The sequence below is a fragment of the Carassius gibelio genome, chromosome B8 (assembly GCF_023724105.1).
Source record: "Carassius gibelio isolate Cgi1373 ecotype wild population from Czech Republic chromosome B8, carGib1.2-hapl.c, whole genome shotgun sequence".
Taxonomy (NCBI): domain Eukaryota; kingdom Metazoa; phylum Chordata; class Actinopteri; order Cypriniformes; family Cyprinidae; genus Carassius; species Carassius gibelio.
Window position 1 is genome coordinate 1,095,160 of NC_068403.1, and position 12,645 is coordinate 1,107,804.

General features: G+C 31.9%; 2 protein-coding genes across 2 annotated transcripts; one reads left to right on the forward strand and one right to left on the reverse strand.

The window, feature by feature from the left end:
• Nucleotides 1–1,343: 1,343 nt before the first annotated feature.
• Nucleotides 1,344–3,874, forward strand: LOC127963390 (signal recognition particle 19 kDa protein-like). Its single transcript, XM_052563292.1, has 5 exons — nt 1,344–1,510; nt 2,141–2,216; nt 2,336–2,407; nt 2,486–2,594; nt 3,379–3,874. Exons 1-5 carry the CDS (start codon nt 1,473–1,475, stop codon nt 3,507–3,509), a joined length of 426 nt encoding a protein of 141 aa, XP_052419252.1. The 5' UTR covers nt 1,344–1,472; the 3' UTR covers nt 3,510–3,874.
• Nucleotide 3,875: 1 nt separating this feature from the next.
• Nucleotides 3,876–6,095, reverse strand: LOC127963391 (protein FAM240B). Its single transcript, XM_052563293.1, has 3 exons — nt 5,961–6,095; nt 5,762–5,886; nt 3,876–4,020 (listed from the first exon to the last, which is right to left on the reverse strand). The coding sequence occupies exons 2-3, from the start codon at nt 5,881–5,883 to the stop codon at nt 3,912–3,914; spliced, it is 231 nt and encodes a 76-aa protein (XP_052419253.1). The 5' UTR covers nt 5,884–5,886; nt 5,961–6,095; the 3' UTR covers nt 3,876–3,911.
• Nucleotides 6,096–12,645: the final 6,550 nt, after the last annotated feature.

Consider the following 12,645-nt stretch of genomic DNA (forward strand, 5'->3'; position numbering starts at 1 on the left):
AATATTGAGAAAATCATCTTTAAAGTTGTTCAGATGAAGTTCTTAGCAATGCATATTACTAATCAAACATTAAGTTTTTATATATTTACTGTAGGAGATTCACTAAATATCTTCATGGAACATGATCTTTACTTAATATCCTAATGATTTTTGTCATAAAAGAGAAATGTGTAATTGTGACTCATATAATGTATTGTTGTCTATTTCTACAAATATACGTCTGTGACACTGATGACTGCTTCTGTGCTCATGGGACACACGTCGTGAACCGTCCAAAATAAAACCGCACAAATACATATCTTAAAAAAGTAAAGACAGAGTATATATATGTTTTTGTCTTTCTACTCACCAAGGCTGCATGTTTTTGATCAAATATACAGTAAAAATATAAATATTGTCCAATAAATTTACTATTTTAAGAAACTGTTTTATATGTGTATTAATTTATTGTATAAATTCACGCTTCACGTTTTGTGGAAACATTATAATTCACAAGTTTGGGATATACATCTTTAAAAAAAAAATAAAGAAAGAATTGAATATGCTCATTCATCAAGGATGCATTAAATTGATCAAAAGTGACAAAAATTATATTCATAATAATGTTACAAAGGACTTCTATTTTATATAAACACTGTTCTTTTGAAATTCTGTTCATCTGTGAATCATGAAAAATAAAATGCATCATGTTTTCCACAAAAATATTGTGCAACAACACTGATTGATGATAATCAGAAATGTTTCTTGAGCAGTAAATCATCATATTATTCTGATTTCTGAAGATCATGTGACACTGAAGACTGGAGGAATGATGCTGAAAATACAGCGGAGCATCACAGAAATACATTACACTTTAACACAGATTCACACAGAAAACAGCTGTTTTACATTAGAATAATATTTCACAATTTTACTCTATTTTTTCACAAATAAAAAGTCACAAATGTATGGAGTGGTTATGAAAAAGAAAGGGGAAGGATATGTTAGAATAAAAATAGAAATAGTGTGATAATGCATAATTAAATTAAGTTATTTAATTAAAATCTTAAATTGATATTATATAAAACACTACAGCATAATATGAGAAGCTAAAGAAATATTAATTTCTTTGTTTACACCTGCAGCAGTGACGCTGAACGGGTTTAAGTCCTACAGGTTTTTAAAGCGATCACATTTAAAGTCAGTCTGTCACTCATCTTTACATCCTCGGACATATTTAACGATCTTTATGAACATGTTATCGAGTTTTGTGACGCGTTTTAGGTAAACATGCTGCGTGTTAACTGCAGCTATACCTCTCTGCGCCGACAGGGGGCGCTGTGACGTCACGCCGCGACAGCTGACGAGCGGAAGACGACGCTCGCCGCCGGAAGTGTCGTGTTCACCGAAACACTCATCAGCATTCCGCTTCCAAGTGTTCAGAATCAAACTTGTGTTTCAAACGCAAATTAAACCAAGGAGAATCAGAAGATATGGCGCATTTAACCACAAACCCTGCGGACAAAGAGCGGTCAGTTCAGTCCTTTATATCTGATTACATCCGTAACGTTAACACAATTCAACTGAGTGGAGTAACATGAACATACTGTGTGTGTATAGTTTTTACATTTAAGTATTTTATTTCAAGATGTGTATTAAAATGTGTTTTCTTTTATATATATATATATGTATTTATAACATTTACATATTTAAGTGTGTATTGGTTATACATTTGAAAAATGTAAATATTAAATATGCATTGTTTATATATTTTATTTTACAATTTTATATAAATGCAATTTTATTAACAAGCACAGACACACTCACACACAGTTTTTTAAGTATTTTAAAATATGTGTTTAATTTTAAATGTATACGTATAATTATTTATAATATTATCATTTTACATTTTATCAATATAATTTTTAAATATAATTATATATGTAAGAATTTATATTAAATATGCATTAATTACACATTTTTTTATAATTTTTATATTATAATTAGAAAATGTTATTTTAAAATAAAAATGTATGTACGTTTATGTATTATATTTACATACTTTATTTTTACATATTTATGCATATTGTTATGCATTTAATATTATATATTATATTTAATATGCATATAATTTCTATTTCTATATTTGTTTCCCCACCAGGTTTGTGTGTGTCTATCCAGCATATATCAACAGTAAAAAGACATTAGCAGAAGGCAGAAGAATAGCTGCAGAGAAGGTGAGTGTCTCTGATGATGTTGTTCAGAATGTAACTGTATATGTGTGTGTGTGTGTGTGTGTGTGTGTTTAATCTCTCTGTGTGTGTGTGTGTGTGTGTGTGTGTGTGTGTGTGTTCAGGCGGTGGAGAACCCGTCGTGTGCTGAGATCCGGGACGTCCTGACCGCCGCTGGACTCAATGTTCTGGTGGAGGTCTGACAGCGCTTCATCAAGCTCTGGTTCTCATGTTTAGTGTTGAAGTGAAATCATGACATCACTTCCTTCTTCCAGAACAAGATGTATCCGCGCGAATGGAACCGAGACGTTCAGTTCAGAGGAAGAGTGCGCATTCAGCTCAAACTCGAGGACGGAAGTCTGTGCCAAGACAAGTTTGCATCTAGTAAGATTTGGGGAAAAATAAATAGATTTTTCTTTCCTGAAAAAAAAAAATCTGGGTTTTCTCTGCTTGTTTTTAGGGCTGCATGATTTGGCCAAAATGTTGTGGTTATACAAAATATAAATTATATTTAATAATAATAAATATTTTATTATTAACATATTATTTATTGCTACTCTAAACCAAAATTATAATATATTAATTATTGCTTACATTTTGTGGTTATACAAATGATAAATTATATGAAATTATACAAATACATTAAATTATTATTATTTTAAAGTTATTTATTATTAACCTATTATTACTTAAATCCTACTTAAAACTATTGTATTATTTGACTAACAATTAAAATAATTATATATATATATATATATATATATATATATATATAGTATTTAGGAATAAATTCTGGGTTTGCTCTGCTTGTTTTTGTTTATATAAAATATAAATTATTTTTAATAATAATAATAGATGATGATAATTATTTAAAATATTTTATTTTTACCCTATTATACTTTATAATTAACTTTATTAACCCTAAATAAAAATATATAAAATTATTACATTTAAATTATTAAATGTCAGATGATTAATCGTGATTAAAATAAGGTTTTGTTTCATGTACCGTGCATATTTTTTATGTGTTTATATAAACACACACATGCATGTATATATTTAAGAAAAATATCTTACATTGGTATATTAAATACAGTTATAAATATAGTCATGCAGATGCATGTCGTCACATTGTTTCTGAGACCATCAGTTTTCTCTCTGCCTCCAGGGAAAGATGTGATGTTTTATGTGGCGGAGATGATCCCCAAACTAAAGAGCAGAACACAGAAGAGCGGTGGAGCCGAGGCCGGATCACAGCAGGGAGAAGGAGGGAAGAAATCAAAGAAGAAGAAGAAGTAGATGATGTGTTTCTAAAACGGCTTGGTTTTTGGTTCCTCTATGACTGATTTTGTAGTTTTGGCACCTGACGGACTTTAATTTGAGCTCCAGATTATCGTTTAGTTTGTAATATTCGATGACCTCTGCCACGCTCAACAGAGGTGTTTCTGTTAATTATGGATGATGGATTGTGTTTAACGAGTGCTGACAGAGCTTGAAATACACGGGTGTCTCGTATGACGGCGTCTGTCAGTTTGTCTAGGTGTGTTTGTGAGGATCAGTGTTTGGACACGGCTGTGAGATGCCAGCGCTCGTGTCCTTCATCACACCTGTTCACCAGAACCTTTGCATCGCTCTGAACGTGTCAAATAAAGAGAGCAGCAGAAGTCAGTGTCTGTGTGTTTATTGAGCCGCACTCATCAGTTAGATCGGGGATTGTTGGTTCAGGGCTGGATTTCCCCCGCGATTGTCGCCAAAATTCTTCAGATGTTTGGTCCGGAGCTCCAGTCTGATGAGCCACTCGTCACGCAGCCTGAAATCACACCGGTCAAGCCTTTACAACAGAACACATTACTGTAGAGTTCATGCCTGTCAATCAGAAGCAGCTTTCTGATAAAACACCACACAATGTAGGGCTTCGAAATGATTAAGTCAAAATAAAAGTTTGTTTACATACTATGTGTTTGTGTACACACACGTATTAGATTTGTCATATATATACAGTACAGACCAAAAGTTTGGAAACATTACTCTTTTTAATGTTTTTGAAAGAAGTCTCTTCTGCTCATCAAGCCTGCATTTATTTGATCAAAAATACAGAAAAAACAGTAATATTGTGAAATATTATTACAATTTAAAATAATTGTTTTTACATTTATTATACTTTATATTATCATTTATTTCTGTGATGCAAAGCTGAATTTTTAGGATCATTATCACATGATCCTTTAGAAATCATTCTAATATGATGATTCATTATCAAAGCTGGAAACAGTTCTGCTGCTTAATATTTTTCCAGAACATGTGACACTTTTTTAGGATACTTTGATGAATAAAAAGAAAAAAAACAAAAAAAGAAGCTATGTTTTTAAAATATAAATATTTTGTAATAATAATATACACTACTGGTCAGTAATTTGGGGTCAGTCATTTTTTTTTCTTTTTAAATAAAATCAATACTTTTATTCAGCAAGGATGTGTTAAATTGATAAAAAGTGATAGTAAAGAAAATATATTATTAGACTTTTTTTTTTTTTTTTTTTTTGAATAAATGCAGTTCTTTTTAACCTTTTATTGATCAGATATATCAGACAGCAGAACTGTTTCCAACACTCATAATAAATCAGAATATTAGAATGATTTCTAAATGATCATGTGATAGACTGATGTTACATGTGACACTGAAGGCTGGAGTAATGATGCTGAAAATTCAGCTTTGCATCACAGGAATAAATTATTTTTTTTAAGTATAATCAAATAGAAAATTATTATTTTAAATTGTAATAATATATCACAATATTACTGTTTTTTCTGTATTTTTGATCAAATAAATGCAGGCTTGATGAGCAGAAGAAACTTCTTTCAAAAACATTAAAAATAGTAATGTTTCTAAACTTTTGGTCTGTACTGTATATATATATATATATATATATATATATATATATATATATATATATATATATATATATATATATATATATATATATATACACACACACACACACACACACACACACATAAAGTGTATTATATAATGGTTGATGTTGGATGGGAGATCAGAAAGTAGCTTTAATAATTCTCTGAATAACTTGTAACACAAGTATAATTGACTGTACGTGAGAAATACAGTTGAATATTTCTGTACACCTGTTGCAGTCTCAACATGGATTATTGAATTTGAGGGCCGTTACTCTGATAATCTTCTGTCCTCAGCGGGACGCGGATATTAAATATCAACTCAGAAAACAGCACAGTGCATAATAATAATAATAACATTATATGCGAAAGCATTATTATTATTCAGTCCAGCACTATTTATTACGTAAAGAGTAAAAACCAATAAAGTACAGTTTTATAAAAAAAAAAAAAAGTAGCAATATTTGATTTTTTTAACTTGAAACAAAAATCTTGATTGAAGAATGCGAAGATATTTATGCCAGAAAACAAGACACAAATACTGAGCAAGAAAGTAATTTTTGCAGCGTAGTTGTTTTAGTATAGATCTCAAAGCCCGGGATTATTATATTGTGATGTAATTGATTTCTGAGACTTACTTGGTGAGAGCGCTCCTCTTCATCCTCTCTTCTTCAGTTTCTGTCATGTGATTGTGATTGTTGATCTTTTGCTCCCAGAAGGACTTGATGAAGAGTTTGTCATGAATGAGAGCAGAACTCATCTCCTGTGAACAGCACAAAGGAATCAAACACCTGATCATCACAGATCTGAACACACATGTCCTCTCTATCTATTTACCTGATTGTCTTAAGATCAGCACAGAGGAAGAGTGATCTTCATCGTCCAGACGGTGGTCTTTATTCCAGTGTGATCTCCTCTAATGATGTTCCTGAGCTCCTCCTCGGGTTTATTTCAGAAGTGACTCTTCTCGTTGGGATGGGCGGCACACATTCACTTCTAACACACTCTCTCTCCTCAGCTTCTGGAAGCTTCTGTGCTGCAAACGATGTGGATTTCCATATGCAAATATTTAAATAGTTTTTACTTGAAATGAGAAAAATATCTACTAATGTGGTCAGAAAAATTATCTTGTTTTGTCTTAAAATTACGTTTATTTTTCTGAGCCCACAGTTTTAGGCAAAACATTTCATTTTGGTATATATTTTTTCAGAAAGCAACACATATCTTTGTAAGTTAGTTCCTAACATGGTTTCTAAATGTTTCTGAAGCATTTAAATGTCTTTTTGTTTTAATCGTGATTAGAATGTTATCTTAACCTCACAAAAGCATTTCAATTTTTTATATATATTTTATTTTGTTATTCTGGTCATCCAATACTTTACATTTTTAACACATTGTTGGCTTAGATAATGTTTCATAACAGTGGAAATTAATTCTGTATTTTCCAATACGATTACCAAGGGGTAACATGTATATTGAAAACAGTAGCGGACCTAGGACAGATCCTTGTGGCACTCCATAGTTTACTGGTGATAATTAAGATGACTCTCCTTTTAAATAGTGTTAGCAATCTATTCACATGTTTTAGAAATGAAAATGATTGTGTGAAAAAATGGATTTTAAGATAAAAAAATGGTCTAATACAGAATCATTTTGACGGAGCTCAAACTCAAAACATGGGGCAGCAACAAACACGAAGTGACGTCTCTGTTTGAGAAGGCGTGAATTTTAAATGAGGTGTCCTTACATTTATATAACTGTTAAAATACATTAGTGAAAGTTGTGAGAACATTCCTTGTTCCCTAGATATTGGTAGCTATTATATTAATTGATGAATGTTTAAGTATTTGTACTGGAAAACAAGACAGAAATACTTAGAAAGATATTAGTTTTATTTGCAGTGTAATGCAGCTTGAATCACGTCTAAAGACGCAGGAGTAGGGACAAATGCAGCTGTGAACACCACAAACTAATGAAGTTATTACTGTAAACAGATGATGACAGTCTCATGTTCACATATACAGCCAGAGATTCTGACTCCCAACAATCAGACGCAAACGGTGTCAGCAGCAGCGTTCACACCTGATATCCATTACATCATGTATTTTTAAGGTGGAAAACATCTTGCATATGTTGTAAAGGACCATCACATCCAAAATAACCTCTCTAATCATCAAGTGACAGACACATTAAAACACATGTCTCAGTCTTCACAGAGGAACCAGAGGTGACATCTCTCACGTTTGTCAACGCACAGAAATCTTAAACCAGCATTAATTGCTTCGCAGTTATATTCTTGTCAGTCGGAATGACTGTGTGATTCACATATTCGTTTACAAGTGCATTACTTCATGCAAACAAAACTTCAGCACATGTGCAGTTCACAACCGTTTGTGTTTGCAGAAACACAAAACACAAACACAAAAATAATAAATGTAATTGCAACTTTCCACAGGTTGGACTTTTTTTCTCTCAAATTCTTTTTTTTTCAGAATTAAAGAAAAAAAGATATGCACCTCAGATGTGCACTTTTTTTAATAGCATGGTGAAAACAAGCTTCCATTAGAAAATAAATCTAATTGATATCGTAGAATAACTTTTTAGCAAATATTCAGATGAAAATAAACAGTACACACATTTGTATGACATACAATGCATGTAAACAATCTTTATGGCACTGTACACATGTGCAATACATTTACATGCTTGAATATGAAATGCTTCAAGCATGTAAATGCTTGTCAATTCAAGCATGTAAATTCAAGCATGTAAATGTGTGTGTGTGTGTGTATACAGACGTTTTGAAACAAGTCCTGACATTAAGATGAACTTCCAACTGAAGCATTACAGAAAAAAAAATACATTTTGTTTACATTTTGAAATAAGGAGTAATGTTAGACTTGAGAACATTGAAGAGCAGATAACTTTGACCGAACACTTCTAGAAGGTTTGTGCGTAACTCTGGCAGAACGTTCCGAGTCTGTTCCCGTTCCTGTGGATTAGAGAGTGTTTGCCGAACGAATAACTGTTGTGTTAGAGACCGTGCTGGCCTCCGTCTGCGCGCCTGATCTGATCTATTGTTCGCTCACATTGCGGCACATTAACACCTGCTCAATTTCTTGCCCTTTTACACAAGGCCAAATGTATCTGGAGAATCTGGGTGTGATACAAAGCCAATCACACATGTGTGAGATTCGATGTCTTCTGGGCGTGATGTCTGCTGAGCTCCAGGTCTTAACCGGCGCTGGCCCGAGCTCTATTTTAGTCTCAGCAGTGTGTAATTATGATATAAGACACTAATGCTGCTTAAGACATCAGTCACAGCTGCACAGGCCGCCTGACTCATTGTTCTAAAATAGACTTTGCTGTATGCTTGTTTTTTGAACCTGCATTGATGATATTAAAGCCCAGCATGTGATGCAGACTCAGGAGAGCTGGCTTATCTCAGTGTGATGCAAACATCTGAACTTCAGCTTGAACCGGATCCAGAGCTTCCCGGTTAACAGGGAACTTCTGTTTTTATTTTTTCCAGCAACATTAATAGAATGTTCCTTCTAAGTTCTCTGGTGTTTATTAATGTTCTTACAACACTGGCACAAAAACAGTATTTATACGCATTTATAGTTCATTTGAATGTTTTATTTCTTAAAGGTTTTAGTTGGACGTTCATGTAACGCTTTTTGAAATGTTGCTTTCTGTGTTGAAGAAGGTTCAAAAGTAACTCTTGCATTCTCTTCGCGCAAACATTAAATAACGTAAGAGCAAATGTTCTTAGGATAGATTTTTAAAAAGCTGGATCTAGACTTCAATACACGATTTTAAAGTGATACTTCACCCCAAAAATGAAAATTGTCATCATTTACTCATGCATTTCTTTCATCTGTGAAAAAAAAAAAAAAAAAAAAAATAATAATAATAATAATAATAATATATATATATATATATATATATATATATATATATATATATATATATATATATATATATATATATATATATATATATATATATATAAAATTTCTGCTCCCATTGACTTCCATTATATTAAATCCACATGGAACAATACAAGGATGAGTAAATAATGACAGAATTATCATTTTTGGATGAACTAACTCTTTAAAAACCATTATTGATATAATGCAAATTTAGTTTTTAGTTTCTATTAAAGAAGATATATTTACATTAATGCATTTAACATTAAAGCAAGCTTGTTTCGGCCACAGAATAAATAAAAAAAGGTATTGTGAATTTATCTCACAATTCAGACTTTCTTGCATTTCTGAGAAAATAAGATGAGTTTACATCTAAACTCACAACTGCAAGAAAAAAATTGGTGATAAAAATTGTGATATTTAAACTTGTTACAGACAGATTCTAAGAAAAGAATTTGCAACTGTGAAATATAAACTTTAATTCAGAGAAAAAAAAAAGTCCCAATTCTGAGGAAAGAGACAGATGAGTTCTCAGAAGTGAGAGATAAAGTCACAGTCACCCTTTTCACTCAGTGATATAAACAAGCTTCCACAGTTTTATCTCTGTCGTGCGTTCTGTGTCTGTTTCAATCATAAAGTGATCAAAGTAAACACTAAACAAAGATTTAGAGAAAGATGCCACTGAACTTTGCTTTGAAGCGCTCTCTGCATGAAGCCTGATGCTGGAGTCTGAAGTCGTTGGCATGGAGATAAGATTAGAAAACAGACAAACAGAGATGCTCGCCAGCTTTAGCAAGTTAACCAGATATCAGATGAAGTGACGGAAGATCTGCTTTCAGCTCACACACACACACACACACACACACACACACATTCAAAGAGAGAGAGAGAGACAGAGAGAGAGATGCTGAAGTACATCCTTCACATCTCCAGGTGCATTATGGGTCAGAGAGAGAGATGTATTCTTTGCTTTATTTACATGCATGCATGATATACATTTGATCAGTTCATGCATTCCCTGGAAGTCGAACCCATGACCTCGGCGTTGCAAGCGCTGGGATCTACGGTTTGAAAAACAACTGCGTGACATGAAAGGTTACGTTAATGCCAGGGCAAACATTATGGAATATTCTTAGAACTTTAATATTGATCCAAGGTTTTTGAAACATTCTTAGAGCGATGTTTTCTCAGCATCCTTATGATGTTATTTGTGTGTTCTGTGTTGAATATTCTCATAACGGTTTCAAAATGTTTCATTCAACTGAGAAGAAACATTCTTTATATGCAGTTTAGGAATAGATATTTTGGACATTTAAAAACATTCAGACTTAATGATTTCATAATGGTTTATATAGAATAAATCATAATCTTTGTATAATTGAAAATCTGCTGGTTCTGTAAATATTAAAGAACATTCAGAAACACGGTTTTTAAATGTAACACTCCTGTAACATTTCCAAAATGTCGAAACGGAACATTCTCCTAACGTTCACATAACCAAGAAAAAAAAAAGTTCTTAATATATTAAAAGAGCGTCTAAAAACATTCAGTATAACATTTCGGATTGTTCCTCAAATATTCACAGAACCATGACATAACTTTAAATATAATAAATGGATGATTTCAATGTTGAGAGAACGTTCAAATGTATTCGAAAGGAATCTTCCTCTAACGTTCACATAAGCAAGAAACAACATTAATACAGAACATGAAATAATCTTAATAATTTAGGTTTCAAAATTCATAAAATCGGAGCTCGTTGATGATGATCATGATGAATAAAATGTGTAAGAATCATACACTTTTGTTGGTCACAGAGCTGATTTTCTGCAATATTTAAAAATAGAAAAATTGTGCTGTGTTTTTGTGGATGGGAAGCAGAGTGATTAAAAACTCCAGAAATATATATAATCTTCTGAGCCACTTAAAAGTGTGCTTCCTGTTGAGTGTCTTCTTGACCAACACTGCACTCTGCTGCTCAGTCTGGGATTCATTACATGTTATAAACACTGATCTAAACTCAGTGAATAAACACTTGCATTATTTAATATTAAATCATTGCAGGTTTGAGTTTGCATTTTACCGTTTTATTTATTTTGAGGAATACTGTATATGTTTTTGTGCAGGCGAGATGAGTTCATATTTAATCTAGAACTCTTGATTTCTGTCACCATGGCAACACCAGAGCTGTCAGTCAACATGGAAACAAAGTAACAGGCGAAAGAGTAACTCAGCTATTTTCTTTTGAATTAAAAAGTAATGCGCTACTTTACTAGTTACTCGAAAAAAAGTAATCTGATCACTTAAATCACTTGTAATGCATTACCCCAATATGGATTTTTACCCCAAATATAATTTGAACATCTATTTTTAACCCTTTGGTATTGTTAATTTGGGAGTCACACTTAAAGTGACTGGACACCTGAAATGTAACTTTTTTTATCTTCAGTAAAATCAATTTAATATTTTTATTCCCAGAGAATCTCATGGTACTGATCAATATTTATGTAATAATTATGATACATTTTCTCCATTGAAAATAATAATACAAGAAAAATAAATAAAAAAATGTTTCTGTATTCTATCAGTCATGGCAGTATTTCATGTTAAAATAGAGACCATGTCTTTAAAATCTATTTTTAAAAAGTCAGATTACTAACACCTGGTTGGAGTAAAAAAAAAGAAAAAACACACTTTTGCAATTCCATGGTTTTGCCACTTGATTCCTATATAGATACGTATAAAAGGATTATACATTCTCTAGTTTTTTATTTTATTTTATTTTTTTAGATATTTTCTTAAGTTGTGGATCTGGATACATATTTAGACTTTCTCTAAGAAAACTTTTGAAATGTCAGTTTTTGCATTAATTTTATTACAGTCAAACTTGAACACAGACATTTTATTACACATGACATTAAAGTTTAAAAAATATAACAAGAATGAACAGGAATACTTTATCGTCGATTAATCCATATTATTTCAACCTCTTATTGGAGTCTTCTGGCTCAATTCTGCTTTGTGTGTGTGTGTGTGTGTGGGTGTGTCATCCCTTAATTGCTTAGCACATTTTTTTTGCATCATGAATGATTTGTAGATTGCACACACACACACACACACACACACACACACACACACACACACACACAAATCCTGTACTTTCGTATTTTTCATATTTCCAATTGATTTCCAATGGCAGTCATTTTTGACTTCAAACAACACCAGTATTTAGATTCATTTTATATCTTTTTTTTCTTTTCTTTTATTAGCAAATAGCCAAAAAAGTAATCAAGTTTCATACCGTTTTCATTTTTTCCAGTCTAAAATGACCGAAGAACACCAGAGGGTTAATATTCCAAGAACATTAAAACGTAAAGTTTTCTTGTTTTGATGAGAACGTTAAAGGATACAAAAATGCTTTTGTACATTCAAGTTCATTTTGAGAACATTGTTCAAATAACGTTTTCTCAACATTGATAACATACATCCAATATTAATAAAGCTGTAACAGTGTTCCATAAACTTTATGGCAACAATGTTTCATTGTAACATTTATAAAACATTGTAAAATGTTTCCTATTAGTTATATT